The 18979-nt window shown below is 41.0% G+C and overlaps 1 protein-coding gene across 1 annotated transcript in view; it reads right to left on the bottom strand.

The window, feature by feature from the left end:
* Positions 1-18979, bottom strand: part of gbe1a (glucan (1,4-alpha-), branching enzyme 1a) — a 56817-nt gene that overhangs the window by 29211 nt on the left and 8627 nt on the right. The window contains exons 2-5 of the mRNA XM_076273775.1: positions 16083-16252; positions 12306-12421; positions 1141-1266; positions 350-485 (exon numbers count right to left, since the gene is read on the bottom strand). Coding sequence (XP_076129890.1) covers positions 350-485; positions 1141-1266; positions 12306-12421; positions 16083-16252 — 548 coding nt within the window. The remainder of the gene's footprint in view (positions 1-349; positions 486-1140; positions 1267-12305; positions 12422-16082; positions 16253-18979) is intronic.

Here is an 18979-nt window from a genome sequence, read left to right as displayed (position 1 = left end):
ATACACATCCAAATGCACAGGTGTTGAGGGAAACCAGTGGGCTTTGAGGGCCAAGTGGCACACACACACATGTCGAGTAACAGGTATGAAATCCTGTTACTGTGCTGGGGAGCTGCCCTGCGATGGCCAAGCTATCATGTACAAGAGCCAGCTGGGAGACCTGGCTGGCACCAAGCATGGCACACACATACAGTACATTCACACACACACACACACACACACACACACACACACACACACACACACACACACACACACACAAAATGGTCTAACAGGTGATCACACAGGAGGGCTTTATATCTCACAGATTAATTAAGGTCATGTGGCCAATGATCTCGCCAGAACTCACCCAAATCCTTAATGCGGGGAAGCACGTTGAGTGTGAAGTTTTTGTAGGTGGCGATCTTCTGCTCGGACGAGGCGATGCCCACGTGAGCCTCATAGATGCGAAGACTGCGAGGCTTTTGGGGCCGGGCATGCTGGTGCTGGACATGACCCATAAGGAAAGCACTGTCAGGTCTCTTTCTCTCACAAATAAGTCTGTTCATTCAATTCAATTCAATAAAGCGTTATTGGCACGAACGTCACAGTGACATTATTGCCCAAGCTCGTACATACACACATTAAGAAAGGATAAAAATGTGTACAAATTTGAAGTTAAGACAGAACAACAGAAACACAATTCAAATAATAATCACAAACATTTGTGATATTTGTGCATCGTTGACATGACAAGAGTTTTGTGTTGTCAAAGCAGGTACAGACATACATAGATGAATGAATAGATAAATTCATAAATTAAAAATAATAATATTACTATTTAGACTCATACCTCTCTCTCTCTTAAAAGCTCAATCAGTAGATTTCCTCTCTATGATTTCTTAATAAGTTGTCATGTAACATTCATTGCATGATACGTTCTTTCTTCTTTTCACCACCAGTAGCCAGCAAGCACATCACATCAGGAGCCTTTGATTGGCCTTACCTTCACTTACCATAATGAAATGATCACTCATGTGCCTTTTACTGCCAGAGATATTAATGAATCCATAATAAGCCAATCACACTGTCAACTAGTAACTCCTTTTCATTTCTATGAACTCTCTGAAGCATTCCATAGTCCCCCACTGTTAACCTTACCATGTAAGGGTGCATCGGATCCCAGTGAATCCAATCATATGTAACGGAATCCAGCCTTTTTGTGACGTACTTGGCCCAGGGGGATATCCGGAATACGTATTCTCCCTCTTTGGTTAATATAACAAGCTGGACACAAAGGAGAGTAAAATTAGTGAAAACCAGAACAATTATTTTCAGTTATACAATAATGTTTACAATAAAGACTCCATTCTTTTTTTTTTCAGTAATAGTCATACGAGTCCCACAATCCACCAAAATGTCCAGCCCAAATCACACCCATTGCTTTTAGTTACCCAATTAACTACACGACAACTTCACTCTGAGAGAGTACACAGTTTTGGTTGCAGGCCTTCACAACACAAAAATATGACTCATGTCAGCATGGTAAACCGATGGGCAGCAGGTGAGGTACATGCCCTGTTTCATCTGGACAACTGTTTGACGCATGCAGAGGTGGTCAATGTCTGATGATGTCAGATTAGGGCGGGGAGGCATGGCATGCGGAGAGAATGGCTTAATTGCTGTTCTCGGCCTCTCGAGGGAGGCCTTAAAGATTGGCGCACATCAATGAGAGCCGAGCGGCAGTCTACCTCCTATGGATGTGTGGCTAAAGCGTGGGCGCACCGAGGAAAAAAGGAGAAGTTGTCATGTCTCGCACAGATGGATGTTAGGCTCAGGAAAAGAAATGAGACGACCATGGGTGGAGGAATCATCTGTATGCATCATGGCCATTTTCCAAACAGGCGCAAATAACAGCAAACATTGTCGGTAAAGACATGATATTGTTGTAACTATTAGGGAAAGCTCCTTTTAGTCCCCCCACAGACTTCACACACATGTGCAGACATAAACTAGGGTTGGGGCATCTTGGCCTTGTTGTTGAGGCATCTGGTAGATCATATTTGGTGCAATATTGAAAGCAAACCCCTTTTACGACCCAATAACATACGAATAAAAGACGAGCAGTTGCTGAATCTTTGGATTTTTTTTTCTGAAGAAAGCCTGGTGGCTGTGAATCATCATTACATGATACTGGAAGGAAATCCATGAGTATGGCAGCTAAACTTAATTTAGTACCAGATCTCTCAATTCAAAGTCACATTTAATTTTGGCCACGTAACACTGCAGAAATTTTAGTGATCATCTATGTATGATTGCAGTCCATATCAATTCAATTATTTTTATGTAACCTCCTGACATCACCAGATAAAAAATTCAACTGCCAGTGGAGTTTCTTTTTTTTGGTGTCTTTAGATTCATCAGCATGTCTTCACTGTTATGTTTGCCTTTTGAAAAACAAATGGCCCATTTGTATGTGCACATTTATCTTCTGCTTGCATCATCACAGAATATGCAGGTATACATTGCATGCTAAAAGCGACTAGAGTTCAAGAGTTAGCAAATTACCATTACTTTCATTTAGACTGAATACGTGATCCAATTTTTGTTGAGCACAAGAAGTAAGCTGGGCATTTTTCAATGTCAACACAGCATCAAAAACTCTAATTAGATTTTACTTCCATCAAAGACCCCCCCCCCCCGACCACGCTACCTGACAGCACTTTTGTAACGCCTTGTGCTCAGCAGAAGCGACCTGACACATTCTCACTGCTTGACTGCTCAGAGTGATTCTGAGACATTCTAATGCACCCCGCAGTTCAAATGCAGCCTTCAAAGCAGTTTGCCCCAAAAGGAAAAAAAGAAATACATACGTACATACATAAATTCATGTATACATACGTACGTGTGTGTGTGTGTGTGTGTGTGTGCGCATATGTATATGCGTGTGTGAAATGCATGTGCTCTGATATGAGATGCATTAATACAGTAGGCTATACATTATACAGCTATGTCTCTTTCAGATACAGCCTTTGCTAGAATGCATGTTCTATAACATGACATAAATACTTGTTATGCCACCTTAAAAGGTCTGTAGGCAGGAGCACCTTGATGACCATATCTGTGTACTCCCACAACTGTGTAGCATAGCTACATACACACAGCATAGCTACATACAGTTGGGCATACAAGTGTACTGGCAGGATTTGCTAAATATTTGCCAGTTTGTGGAAAATATGATGGATCATACAGAAAACCTTTATTCTATTTAGGGATAGTAGTCAGATGAAGCCATTTATTATTGCATATTCACTGTAAATCCGACCAGTCACACTTACTCAAAATATTTGAGGAAATAAATAATTACGGGTAGCCAAAAAATGATTTATTCAATCAATATAAGCTAAAACAAATAATTTTTTTGAATACTGTATCCATCCAAGTTCAGTATACATAAAACTATGGAGCATTTTGCAGACATACAGTATCTTGCATTTCTCACAGTTGAACAATAGACAGTAGCAGATAGCAGTACATTAAACTGCCATCATCAGGGAAGACATTGATGTGCAACACAATTGGGCAAAATAAGCCTAAATGGTGTGCCATAACTTCACTTACCAGCATTCACCTAACATTTAACTGCATCTACCCACCAGCACATGTTAAAGTTTACTATAAAGACACAATCCAACATTGTATCCATATTGTATCTGTATATAAGTTCAGCCAATACTGTCAAATACACACCCTTACAAGTATATTTGATTATGTCAACACTTTGGAATCATGAGAGTAAAATCCTCAGACTTACACTCTAAGCAGCTGAGTTATGCCATCTTAAATCTTTTATTTAGGTTGACTGTGAGTGTTACTAGTGTGCCCACCCATAGTGGGAATAAAGCATACATGTCAAAGCACATCCTAAAGATTCCAAGCCACGCTCCGGCTGACCAACAAAGATTTCAGCCTCAACTGCCAGGAAAATTGGTCAGGATGCAAAGAAAAACCCTCAAGAAAAACCCTCAAGCTACTTCAGCTGAAATACAGGCTTCAGTGCGATAAAGTAGTGCGACTGCTTCAAGATCCACAATAAGGAGGCACTTGAACAAAAATGGGCTGCACTGTCGGATTGCTAGAAAAGGCAATTACTGCGTTAATGCCACTAAACAGCAAGCTTACAATATGCCAAACAGCACCTAGACGTGCTTCAGAACTTCTGGAACAGAACAGAAGTCATTTGGAGTGATGAGACCAAGAACTTTTTGGTCCAAACCATAAACGCTACATTTGGAGAGGAGTCCACCAGGCCTATGATGAAAAGTACACCAACCCTACAGTGAAGCATGGAGGTGAATCCCATGGGGGTGTGTGAGCTTAGCCTGGCTCCGCCCTCCTACGTACTTCCGCTCAACTGTCATTTTCCTTCAGTACGTCGTCTGGGGGAGGTATATTCGCAGGCCAAATTTTACCTGTCCAATCAGTGAACAGAGGGAGAGCCTGAGAACGATGACGTTGAGGTTGTGCGCTATTTTGAGCATTGAACATGAGTTTTAAACTTCAACAGAGTACCTCCCTTCAAGGAAGTTAACGCTTGGAAATGGAAAGTGGCCAGAGTCCCTGTACAAATGAAATGTACGTACGAGAGTCTGTTAGGACCAGGCTAGTGTGAGCTACCAAGGCACAGGGAATTTAGTCAAAATTTGGCATTTTAGTCAAAATTTGGCAGTATGGCAAGATGAATGAAGCATTTGCGCTCATCAGCCCAAAAGCTGTGCATTTAGACTTTCCAACATGACGACGACCCCAAGGCCAAGTCGACCCTTCAGTGGCTACAGAAAAAAGTGAAGGTTCGGAAAGTTTACAGGCAACACTTCATATTTCATGAAAGACGTCATATCTCCATTTCTGCGATTTTTATGAAAACTATCCACTGTTTAGCTTGGGATTTCTCAGGAACAGAGGCGTGTAGAAATACACGGTTTGCACCCACTGAGAGCTTAAAGTCTCACCTTTTAAACGAGCCATTGTATGTGTTCATAGCTATAACACAGAATATGCTGTGGCTGTACAAAAATCATCAACAATGGTCTAGATAGCTGGCACTCTAGGACAAAGCTTCCGAAAACAGCTTGGCATTCAATGAGTTAAGAACTAGGGGTATGTGAACTTTTGAATGGGGACTGTAAGACCAGTCTTTTTGCCAACCTTTTGCGTTCTTGAAACAGAAAAGACAATTTCATAACCAAATGCCTTTTGCTAGTGATGGGCAAATGAAGCTTTGGTGAACCACTGGAGTGTGAACCTAGCGACACTAGCTGAAAAGCAAAAAAATGGCCGCCACACAACCATTTTTCAACATAAAAGTCCTTAGCAAACCAATATTTTTGGTTACATATACTGGTTTGGGTAAGGACTTTTATGTTGAAAAATCTACATGTGGCAGCCATATTGGATTTTTTCATTAGTGTTGCTAGCTTCACACTGCTGTGGTTTAGTGGTTCACCAAAGCTTCATTTTCCCATCACTACCTTTTGCAGTCAATTTACATCTGTGGGCCAGGATTCCCAACACCCCCGCTCATGCATATACTGTACAGTAGTGGCCATTTGGCCTCTGCTCTCGCCACTCTGTTCTCAATCCTGGGCCTGCCTTGGACCACAGGAAAATATTCTGAACTCTTAAGATTTGTGTCAAAGGAGAAATTATAATCTGCTTGTGTTTTGATCAAAGGACTTCCCCTTCACTACACAGGAGGCCAAGCTAAACTAATTAGCATACAGCAAAACTCAAATCCACCAGAGCAACTACTCTGATGGTTACCTCTGCAATCACTGTAAATGTATGTTGTGAATAATACATTCATGTTTGGTCTTAAATGAATACTTGTAATGTGGGCAACAGTCTGACCATGATTGCATTACAATCTAATGTATCTGTGCATAGTTGTGGACTAAGAAATACACTGCAGTCTGTATGCATGTTTTCACACCAAGTGACCAATGTCCTGCAGGCCAGTTGGGAGGACCTTGCATATTTAAATTATCTTTGGGATAAAGCAGAGTGACTTGGTGAGAGGTGCTCTCTTCTTTCCTGCTACCAAGGCTGTGGGGAAGCTTATGCTGAGTAGACTATGTGAGTTTACTTTTACATTCAACTGAAGTGATCTTGATTACATTTACCTTTTAACACTTTGAATGCCACGCTGTTTTCGGAAGCTTTGGCCCAGAGTACCAGCAATCTAGATCAGTGGTTCTTAAACTTTTTGTCTGGCGACCCCACAAAAAAGTATGGCGAGGTCTGGCGACCCCACTTTCCCCAAACCCATTCTAAGTCCTTACTCAAATACCCCCCTCAAACGTTAACAACTAAATCAAGCAAAAACTAGAAAGCAAAGTCATTTGTTTTATTTACTCCATATGAACAAGAACCGAGAAAACCAAACAATCACGATTAAACAAGTGTAGGCTGCCGCCATATCAGATCAGAGCGATATGTGCTAGCGCGCGCGCACACACAAGCACGCACACACATACACATGCAGCATTAGGCCTACAACGTTACATTAATTATATTTATGGCGATAACAATAACAGTATTTTTTATTTCCCTTTTCTAATTTTACTATCTTTAACAATTTCAATGGGAAGGGTGGGCATGCTTCCGTGAACATAGCAAGTTAATTCTAGGAGGAATGCTGCATACGGCGACAGAGATTTTCCTCCACGGTGCTGAGCCGACATCTGTATTTTGAGATGTCTTTCATTTTGACAGGTTTTAAGCTCTCATTCGCCAGAACATCGCCGCAAATCACACATTGTGGGTGGTCGAGGTTATCTTTAACTTGGCAAGTGAATGCATATTTCAGAAATTCTTTCTGATAAAGCCGATCGCGCCGTTTGTTCTTTTTTATTCTCACCGGCCTGTAGACTTGTCCCATCTGAGGATCACGGAGGAGTAGATGCACTGGTAGATGGCACTTCCGAGCTTTTGTTCATTTTTTAAGCAGCCACCTGTCCATTTTGGCTAGTAGGCTACCTATGTCTTTTGTTTTGTTTTACTTAAAATAGCGGGAACAAGTTGAGTTTGCATAGTGGGAGCAGATAGTTACATTGTTTCTATCAGCGGACCAGTAGCCCATAGACTGAACCAGATCTCGTTGAAAGACGAAAACATTTCTCTCTCTTCTCTTAACTGCGTGTAAATAAGAAAAAGGCAGAAAAGGCCAATATAATTTTCCTTTGTTTCACCTAATAATAATTTCAGACTGAATACAGAAAATAATTGGCGACCCCATGGAAGTTTTTGGCGACCCCTAGTTTAAGAATCACTGATCTAGATCATTGTTGACCTGGCGTGTGGTCTCCCCTGATTGTGTGATTCTGGTCTCCCCTGATTGTCGTGGTTAGAGTCAACTTGTCTTAGTAGAAAGGTGGACTCATCCAGTGTTGTCTGGCGAAAGCGCACCTGCTGCAATATCTTTTTCTTCAACTTTTTAATTTTCCTCTTCAGCACCTGAGAAGTGCTGCCTGTAAAGTTTCCGGGAAGTGACCTAGCGAGACCTGGCGAGACTGCCACCTAGTGATAAACCCACGGAAATAAATTGCCTGGTTTTGACCTGACGTACATACGTCATTGATTCGACCCAAAGTGGCAACCATCAAAAGCCGAGTTATGTTAAATGTCAAGATAAAATGTCCAGATCGTGCGTCATGATTTTCCGATCGTCATCTATTTCAGTTAAATTGCAATTAAAAATTAAAAATGCAATATTGCGTTTTTGGCACTCAAAGTGTTAAGGTTTATCTCCTAAATAAATTGTTCACCAATCATATATCTCTAATTCTCGTAGTATGCCATGCCATGGCGATAAACTAGTTACTTGGTAATTGATTCAAGATACAAATTAATAATTTGAAATAATTAATTAAATGGAGTCAGATTAATCGAGTTTGTAATAATAACATTACCATTTAACTCTTCACCAGCCTGTCCATTGTACACGTGAAAAGGTAAGTGGCTGGCCCCAGCTGTGGCACAACTGGCTGGGGCACCTGCACCGGATGCCGGCGACCCGGGTTCGATTCCCGCCCCGTGGTCCTTTCCGGATCCCACCCCTGCTCTCTCTCCCATTCGCTTCCTGTCACTCTCCACTGTCCTATCATTAAAGGCATAAAAAGTCCAAAAAAAAAAAAGGAGTGGCCACCGCAAACTCTTCCTTTGTGAGAAGCACGCTTTGTTTGTGCCGATTTCTCCCCTTTTAGTGGTGACCGTGACGTGATTTTTCACGCCTTTCAGTGGCGACCCCTTTCCGTAAACGTTTTCATGTGATGACCTAAGTTCTGGATGCTTAATTTGGTGAGTAGGTGATCCGATATTCTTATAGCAAAATCTTATAGCAAAAAGACGTATAGCAAAATGCACACACATTATTCATGATGATTATTCCTGGCATTACAATAAATTGTTATGTTAATTGGTAATTTGTAGCTTTACTTTCCGGAGATTATATTTCTAGTAAGGAATCTGCTTAATCAGATACCTCAGCAATGAATGAGTGAATTCTTAATTAAACGGTATATATATTGAGCGCTCGTTAAACCAAGCACAATCACTGAACCGTCTTCTGTAATTGCACCAAGTCATTGAACCTCTGAGTGAATCCTGGGCCCAGGCTGATTACGGTTAAATTGTCAAGGTCAATGAACGGGCAGGCGATGCCAAACTCAGTATGTTAACCCGTCCCTGAACTAAGAAATATTGCTAAAGGTGTTGGGGTTGAATCTGATAGCAATAAATTTATGGTTAAAATGGATAATAATTTAACTTCAAGACTACTTTCAGTTAGCCATGTAACCCTTCTTGGTTTTAAACAAAGACACCATCCCCTCCCCCAATGGAATGCTAATGTAGTAGTTCAGGTACACAGGACAAAGGATGTTACCTTGATATAATGTATCCATGTGTCATGAAATGTAAATGTATTCATGTTCAGTATCATTGTGATAGTCTCAGTACAAGGATTGTAATGATTTGATTGTGAGAATGTTTGGAACATTCTATAAGTGATATTTCTGATATATAAGATATCTCTCCTCATGCTATTCAGATAGGTGTGAAGTGGGTGTGAGTAGGTGTGTCTGATGCCAACTGGAGAACCAATCATGTGGGCTTGTTCTTGGCGCCATTTTGTTCTTTGTTTAAAGCATTTAAAAGTAACTAAACTGAAATGTTTGTCAGATTTTGGATTGTCAGATTAGAACATGGAGAACTGAGGAGAGGAGGAGTTGGCTACAGGCCAACCTAGGCCTTTCAGGCCTGGGCTAGGCCTACATAGACCATAGACCTTTTTTGTACTCTCTCTGCTTGTAATAGAATAAACTTGATTCCTGAGTTTTTCCTGAAGTTCGCCAGTCTAAGATTAATATTAAGTAATTATTCACCACAATTACTTTCAAATCCTAAGGCCTATAGCCTATGATTACAGCTTTTGATAGAGAGATAATCCTTTGGAAACACATATTACGGATTGTTGATTGATATTTCACAGCCAACACGTGACTAACCTTTATACGTAAAAATTTCACCAAAAACATCCAGAAACTTCGCCCTCTCCATTATGCGTACAACGAACACGACCAACTGTCGACATTAGGTGAAGTGCTTTTATTGTCTGCAATAGATGCAAATGGCATACTACACAAACTAGAAAGTAAAGGTATCAAAGTTGACTCTAGCAAAAATGAAAGATATTATTGGTGGGTTAATACTGGAATGACTAAACCAAAACAAAAACGGCTTCAAATTATGGAAGGCATTATGTCTTTGCTATTTACAAAGAAAATGGAGGAAATTGAGCGACTTCGCACTTCAGTGAGAATACCTGCTGATGTGACAGATGTTGCTGTTAAACAAGCCCTATGCAGGTCTGGTTATTCCTTACTGTTTCTGGGTTTTCGCCTGTTTTGGGCTCGCATTTTTCACGACATAGCTCCCCCTGCAGCTTCGGTAGCAAGACTGCTACGCTAAACCCCCACTAGCTAGCGAGCTAGCCATCAAGAAACCAAGCTAAACACATACAGGGCTCACAATAAAACAGTCGAGCAAACACATTGTTCAAGAGACTATCAAACCACATTAAAAAACGAAGTTCACCCAAGGGTAGGCTACTTACAATTTCAACAGCAACAAAGCCAAGTCGGGGTCCGTTTTGCAGTCTTCTTAGAAACTACAATCTGACTACATTTTCGAGGCGAGAATGGATACTTCCGCTGAGTTACATCCGGATGTATTCGGACCGCGACCAGAAAGTTGCATATTCAGTTTTTCCGCGGAGAAGCACTAGGGGGAGACGAAGCACCCACCAAACGACCCAAAAAGTGTTGTAGAACCATCAGAACGACTCTCAACCTGCATAATTAAGGCAATTTTTGCTAAAATTGTTGCATAGGGCTTCTTTAACACAGACGAAATTCCTAACAACCCTGAGTTTTCTGATGTAAGAGACGATGATGTTAATGTTAACACAGATGAAGCTTCTGATAATACTGATTTGCCAACATCTTTGCAACCTCTTTCTGATGTGAGAGAAGCTGATATTTCTACAAATGAGATTTCACACCATGCTATTGTGCAAGACTCGTTTGCAGGCAGCCCAAGCAGTGGGCCTACCTCTCCTGAAAGTAGAATGTTCCCCGAACCAAAAATTGTTTGCTGGGTGGTGACCGTGACGTGATTTTTCAGGCCCATCTCATTATTTTCTTGATTGCTATGTTTTGTTAAAGGATTGCACTCTTCTATGATGCCTTGTGGTTTCATTTGAATCACATTAAAATAATGTGCTTTGCCTGATCACTTTTTTGAGAAACATTTTACAAATTCTGCCATTCTGGAGCTCAGTGCACTAGAGAGCCAGTGGAGGGTTTTTAGAGTCAGTGAAATGTCGGGGGCATGAGGCTATATCTATTACCACTTCACTGCCTAAAAACTCATGGCTTACAATTTGCAAGCTTTCCATAGTAGACAAAATGGATCTATCACAGACAAAAATTTGGAATGGCCGGAAAATGGACTCTAAATCCAACTGAAATGTTTTAGTCGTGTTTCAATGACATTTCAGCACAGGGTGGACAGCTGAAGGCCAATCGTCTTGAGGCTTCATCTACGTGATTAGAGAGTCCGCGATGGACTGGTTTCCACGGGCGATGCGGGAGCGTGGCATTCTCCACTGCGGCCCCCTGAGTCACCACGGCGCGGGGCAGCTGGGTTGGACAGAGTGCCCGTGGTCAGCGTTGGCATGGCGCAACCTTGTGCCGGGTGGCCCATCTGCTGCGTCCGTGTCGTCGGCTGGTGATTAACCCAAAAGTGCCAAGTCAAGTGGCTCTGGTCTCTACGAAGGCCCAGTGCTCTGCCAAACACCCTCAGGGAGAAAGGCCTGTCCACTACTACCCCCTGTCTCTCCAACCCCCCACCACAGACACACACACACACACCTTACATCGTTGTGTCCTTCTGGGCTGTGAATATGACTGCGGCTAGCCCATATTAACATGCACCTGCTGAAGCCGAGGTCTTCATCATGCTCGTGACAAGGTCAAAACTGAGATCCAGCAAACAAACTCGGACTGTAATGTGGCAAGGTATTGATTTACATAGCCATCATGTTTAGCAAGATTCCAAAACACTCTTCATAATGATTCCCACAGCTATATTTCATGCACACAGACGTAGTCATAAACATGAATCATACATAGTATATATTATTGATTTGTTTAATCTATCTATTCCAATACCAGTTATAATTGATAGTCGTGTTCACATTTCTCTGCATGCAACCCATGCTGAATCAGAGCCTGATTCAACCCACGATCACCAGCCATCTGGATATAAAGCATAATAATGACACTCTCGTCTGAACTCATTTGCCCTCGATGAGTCAGACAGTCCACACACTCTTCATTCTGCATTTCCTAACTTTTAAGGCAGCAAATCTTCTCACTTTTGTCTCCTGCTGTTTCCCTCCGTGCAGGAGAGGCTAATCTCTCCTGCAGCTACACTGTCAGCCAAGGAGAAGACAGCAGCTCACCTCTCTTCCCCAAGACATCCATAACAACCCCCCATCCCACCCCACCCCCACAGGGTCTCAAGTCTGCTCACACCCTATGCTATAGACTGGGGGGCAAGAACTGTATGGCTTACGCAGTAAGGTGCAATAAACTCATTTCACATAGTCCTTATGCCACTATCAGTTGCACAGTATATACAAGTCGTCTTATGACCGTTGTCAGAGGGTGATTCTCTCTAGAGAGAGTGAAAAGTGCTGGCACCTTGAGTTTGGACTCGTGGGCAACGGCTGGGGTCTTGTCTCGTCTCGGCGGGAGGTAAAGCTCCCACTTGCCGTACTCCTTCTTGGTAAAAGGATGAGAGGTTTTGTTCCAGTTGTCTGGCGAGAGAGGAATAAGGAGGAGAGGAATGAAAGTGAGAATGAAATGATTGAACATTTCACATTATGCACAAAAAAGGCTTTCAGAAGGCAGTGCAAGAGAGAAGCCATTGCTAATTTCCAATTCAATCATGTAAAAGAAGAAACTGAGCTGAATTAATTCATATTCACTCACACTCCCTCGCTCACATTGTCTCACACTTGCTCCTATTAAACAAGACAGGCCTTACAATATAAATAAACTGTGAACAATTCAATGCAATTGACATCGGCTGCAAAATACTCTGATATAGTACAACATAACATCACCTATTCTAGTCACATTCATCACTGCTGATAAGTCTGTTTTGATTACATATTCATATCAATCACAAAACTAACTGGGCTATGTTAGGGGACCTTTCAATGACATGTTATCAGAAATGATGCCAAGCTAGAGCATACTAATCACTAATTTCAGGGTGACATTTGAAATGTGTTTCTTCAGCAGATGAGCAAAAGGGAAACGTAAAGCGGATGAGGTTCCTTTGAGTTGCCAACAGAGCTTCACAGCCTCATAGAGAAAAGATATTTAAGCCGGCAGACTTTAGTCGGCCTATTTCATGTTTTCAGGGTGCTGTTGTTTGCGGTATGATTTTTATCACACCAGGTCATAGGTCCTCTTTGACTATGTCTGTTAGTACATCATCCAACCCACAAGGGGGAAAGGTCACAGTGGTAAAAGACCCTGACCCTGCAGAAGGCGAGCAGTGAGCAGTGAGAATTTTTCACAGATCATTTCATTCTTCCTTCTTATCCTGCCCCCGTGCGTTGTACTTTTCTCAACACTGATCGTGAGGCAGAGCAGAAAATAAATAAATAAATAAATAACTCAAGAAAAATGTGGGAGAATTTGCATTATGCATCTGCACCTGCCCCACACTGACACAAACCAGAGATTACTGCTGGGTTTCTCTCTCTCCCTCTTTCTCTTGTTATCTCTCTCTCTCTCTCTCTCTCTCTCTCCCTCCCTCCCTCCCGCCCTTCAACACCCCCAGTCACTGTGAAATTGAAATGGAATACTATGAGCAGTGTCAAAATGCAATAGCTCAGTAAATTAGAGGTTGGGATTTGCCTTGACGCTGCCGCCACCGCTGCTGCTGGTGGTGGTTGTCAGTGGCGGAGACAGTTTAAAAAGAGAGAGATTACCTGAACAGGGGAGAGAAATGTGAAATGGGATCCTGAGGGGAGAAGGCAGGGGCAGGTGGGTTGTGTGGACGTAAGCAGGCAGGGTAATGGACAGATGATGACCAAGACTTTCGGACGGCCGTTGGCTTAGTAAACGGCATTTCTGCCGGAGTTACAAGTAGCTCAAAATATTGATGTTGTACTGCAACACTGTGCACAGGCTTATATGGCAGTAAATATAGATCACATTAGTTGCGCAGTAAAGGGATAGCTCAGGAAATAAAAACGTTTGCGTCCATCATAAATATGAAATATAAAAGACAAATAACAATGCTCTCTGTTGGTCCATGCACTGATATACCTACCCTTCAGAAAGGATCCAAAGAACAAAAGAAAGTAAACAACGACTGCTGGTAAGACAGTAATTACTGGACCGACAGCGGACTGCCCACTGTGTAGAGTGAAGCATCACAATAGACACAACACTGCTAACATATCTCTGTTATAATCCACATGTCTTACAACATTTGCCAGGCCGTATAAAAAAAAAAAATAGAGACCGATCCATCAGTCCCATATCCTATTTTCTTCTTAGTGGGGAAATGGTGTGACAATCTGAGTGAGTAGGTGTGTGTTGGATGGTGAGGTGAGGATCCTTCCATTTCAGGGGACTAACCAGTCTTGCCAGTCGGGTAGCCTAAGCCAGTAGCCAATAATCTTTTCTTTTCAATTCAAAAACGCTGTGAGTTAATGCATTAAATATAAAAAAACAAGATTAGCCGTGGCCTCCAAGTGCCCCTGTAACACTGTAGACAGCAAATCAAATATAGGAGATGGTCATGCCTGCAGCACAATTAGAGAATATGAATGACTGAGATGGCTGAAACCCTTTCAACGGTCTTTATGCACAAGGACATTCAAGGAAACCAATTCCCAATTCTGGTAAGAGCAAATGAAATAACAACCATTTCAAAATAAAACAACAGCCACTCCTTCACTTAACATAATTTATAGTAGTAGTGGAGATTGCGCACAGGCTGACAGGGATAATACTCTCCATTTGGTTCTTCATTTATGTAAAAAATAATAATGTAAAACAAAATATAGTAAAAATAGCACCAATTCTGAATAAGCAGTGGCAGTTTCCTTTACAGCATTTCAAATAAGTAAACTATGGGAGATACGGGAAAAGGCTTCCAGGGAAATGTCCAGTGCACTGAATTAGTTTGTGCCGCCTGTGCCACCTGTGCCACCACGGGTCCTTATGGGTTTAAAACAAATAAAGGTTATGAGCAGTAGGTTTCGTACTAGCTGAGAGGGTCCTTATGGGTTTAAAACAAATAAAGGTTATGAGCAGTAGGTTCTGTACTAGCTGAGAGGGTCCTTATGGGTTTAAAACAAATAAAGGTTATGAGCAGTAGGTTCTGTACTAGCCGAGAGGGGACTTATGGGTTTAAAACAAATAAAGGTTATGAGCAGTATGTTCTGTACTAGCTGAGAGGGGACTTATGTCAAGCTGAAACATGTTTGGCAGCGGAGCCAAATCCACGGTATCTCTTCAGTCCAAACTGTGTATCTGTGAATGAAGCAGGGAGCAAGGGGCAGGGATGGTCATTCACACAGCTCCCACTCAGCTCATGCTGTCTTCGTCATAGTCACTCTGGGGAGAGTACAATTAGCTCCCCGAGGGGGTCTGAAGATGCACAGATAGAGAGAGAGTGAGTGGAGAGAGGGAGAGAGAGAGGAGGAAGGAAAGAAAGAAGGAAAGAAAAAGGGAAGGACAAAGACAGGGTGGAGAAGCATGGAAGACAGAAAGAAAGAAAGACAGATGGGGAGAGAGAGAGAGAGAGAGAGAGAGAGATGGAGAGATCTCCACAGCCGTTTAATAAGAAGCCCAGGGTGCTGGTTGTGGCTGTGTCATCACCCACACTAAGCCCCACTGAGTTATAGACAAACACATGAGGCAGGGGACAGGGGGCAATTTTGGGATGGATGATTTGCAGTGTGTGTGTTGGGGAGGCGGCAGTGGGGTCGTCTGCGGGAAAAGGCATGTTTGTGTGTGCGTGCACATGTGTTTGTGTGTGTGTGTGTGTGTGTGTGTGTGTTTCTACATGTGAGTGAGTGTTCAACTCTGTTATGTGTGCATACATGTTTGTGGGTGTGTGTGCTGCGTGTATGTGACCAAATGCATGTGTGCATAATGTGTGCACACACACACATACAGTACAGCTACAGTACACCACTGCACATTTTTCCGATGTCATCCCATGGTTGCTGAGTGACATTCGAATGAGTTGACGGTCATATTCAAAAATTAAGAGACTGCTGCAAATTTGAATATGACCGTCAACTCATTCGAATGTCACTCAGCAACCATGGGATGAAGTCAGAAAAATGTGCAGTGGTCTCTAAATATTTTCCAGCGCTGTACATGCACATGCATGTGCAACAGAAAAGCACTAGCAGGTGTGTGCCAGCCAGAGAGAGCACTCACTGAAGTCTCCGGTTAGGTAGAGCTCGTCGGCCCCAGGAGCCCACTCCCTGAAGAAGAGGCCGTTGTTGGCCTGCCGCTGCGTGCCGTAGGACTGGTAGCCCTTTGTGAACTGATCAAAGTCTCCCTCCATCTGCTCCACCTGCGAGAGACGCTCCTTAAACAGCTGGTACCTTCAGTCACATGAGATGAGATATATGAGATACATGTAACAGACAGAGGCTTCATGTATATACAGGGAAACAGTCAGAATACACACACATATATACTGTATATGTATTATATATATATATATATATATATATATATATATATATATATATATATATATATATATATATATATATATATATATATATATATTCTATCTCTATATTATATATACTGTGTATATACTTATATATACTGTATATATGTCTTGGAGTTAATCTTTCTTAGGCAGGGGAGGCGAGTGATATTGATATTAAGTCTGCCGGTCTGGAAATGAGTGTGTTTTGACCATTCCTCTGTTATAGACCATTATCAGTGTCTGCAGTTCAATGTATGGCTGTCTGTCTATGCAGAATACATTTCCCCACTGAATTAGACTGTCCTTGTAGGATGCTTACTCATTTATAGGCTCCACATTTTAAAACTATGAATCTCTTCAAAATTATGAATTATTTGCTGCTTTTCCCTTTGCTTAGTTTGTTATTTTGTATGTAAAATAAATCTTGGTAGGGATTGCAGAGATGGCTGGTATTTAGCAGACACTCTCATCCAAAGTGACACAGACTCTCAACGGGGCAACCGATTGTCAAGCAGCAGCACTACATTCATATGTGAAATCCATCTCAGTAGGGTTTAGATTATACTTGTTTTTGATTATAAGTGTTTTTTTTTTTTTTTAAATATTGAGCAAATGCAGCTATGCTGAATGACATTAACAAAGTAGCAAACAAAATGTCCTCAGCATATGAACTGGAGGTGAAAGGGTTTACTACTTCAGATTTAAAAAGGCACAGTCACTGTTGCTTATTGTGGGGGTATCGATTACTAGAATGGATCTTGGCCAATTGTGGGCAACCTTTTGAACAGCTGTCCATCACCATCTGGACTGGCATAATATGAGGGGTGGATCATTTTCACACACTTCCACGTGCGCAGCTGCGGCAGCATGAAGACATGCCTTCCTACTCTGAAATATCATGCACCTTTTCTATTTCAGGAGAGCTTGAGCAACCCACAGCTCCCCTCTGCATACACACACACCACACACACACACACACACACACTATACAAGCAAAACAAGCCTAAAGATGAAAGGGCAACATATTTCACAGGAACACTTTGTACCCTATTTCCATGGGTCTTCAAGACTTTCAATATTTCACAGAGACTTTTGAGTGCATTGACAATTTCTGCTTCAATGCCTTATAGAAATATACTGAAAGATAAAACAAAAGCTCCCTTTTCATTACTACCAATGACGAGCTTATTACAGTAGAATGAAATAAGCCACAGGCCTTCACTGTTACTGGTTACTATCATCCATGTATCACTTTTAGCTCCTAAACATGGCATATTTTAATATATGAATACAATGAGGGCCACACAGCTTAGTGGGCTGTTTAGAGACCACTGTGTCCCTGTAAACCTCTCGTTTAAAATACATATATGAAACTATGAAACTAGTACATACATGAAACTCCTGTATTGCTGAGCTTCTGTCACAATTGTCATATATATATATATATATATATATATATATATATATATATATATATATATATATACACACACACACTATGGCATGCCGTTTAGGAAATATATATGGAATGAAAGTCTGAATATATATATATATATATATATATATATATATATTAGGGCTGTCAATCGATTAAAAAAAGTTAATCTAATTAATTACATACTCTGTGATTAATTAATCTAAATTAATCACATATATAATATTTGTTGTGAAAGTATTTTAAATATTTAAATATTAAATGAATCATTGAATAATCAGCATTAGTGACATTAAAGTTCAAAAACTCTTTTATTATTATTTTAATAATGGCCATAATAATCTATGATATGACCTAATATGCTGAGGAAATAAATTCAAAAGTGCTTCGGGAAGAAGTTTAAGTGTTAAAACGTACTGCAATCTCATTATGTATTAATAATGAATTAGCCTTTGATGAAGGTATACCTACATTAAAAGAAGATAACTGTTTTATAACCTTTTATGTTGGCATGTAAATATCCAGTCCAAAACTAACATTAGCAGAATGATTACTACTGGATTTGAACCAACAATCCTTGGGGTCAAATCTCGCTTCTCTAATCACTGTGCTACCCCATTTCATGTACATAACGAGATTGCAATACGTTTTATCACTTAAAGCCTCGGTTGCTAGGTAACGATAAACAAACTCAAAGATCGTAATTCTTGATTTCGCTTACAAACTGACGGTTTTATGCGTTCACTAAACAAAGATTATGGAAGTTAAACACCACTTTTCCATCAAAAAGCTTGTTGTAAAAGGCATAACTTGTTAGATGTAAGACCTAGGTTCACCAGCTCTGTGTAGAACCCGCATGAGAGATGTGACGCAGGACGTAACCCCGCCCCCCGGGCGAGATGCCCCAAAATGTATGAGTCCCTTTTGACATATATTCTCATGTTTTATATATTCAGGGTTTTGATATATCCTTTCAAATTTTGATATATATTCTCAGGTTTTGATATATATATATATTCAGACTTTGATATATATTCTCAGATTTTGATATATATTCTCAGGTTTTTATATATATATATATATATATATATATATATATATATATATATATTCAGGGTTTTGATATATACAGCGGGGAAAATAAATATTGAACACGTCAACATTTTTTTCAGTAAG

This window comes from Alosa pseudoharengus, unplaced genomic scaffold (genome assembly GCF_046254945.1).
Source record: "Alosa pseudoharengus isolate Yale_2024_CS ecotype anadromous, Long Island Sound unplaced genomic scaffold, YU_APseudo_1.1 YU_APseudo_1.1_scf_8, whole genome shotgun sequence".
NCBI classification, from domain to species: Eukaryota; Metazoa; Chordata; class Actinopteri; order Clupeiformes; family Clupeidae; genus Alosa; species Alosa pseudoharengus.
Note: the sequence above shows the minus strand (reverse complement) of the source record. Positions and strands in the feature narration are given on the sequence as shown.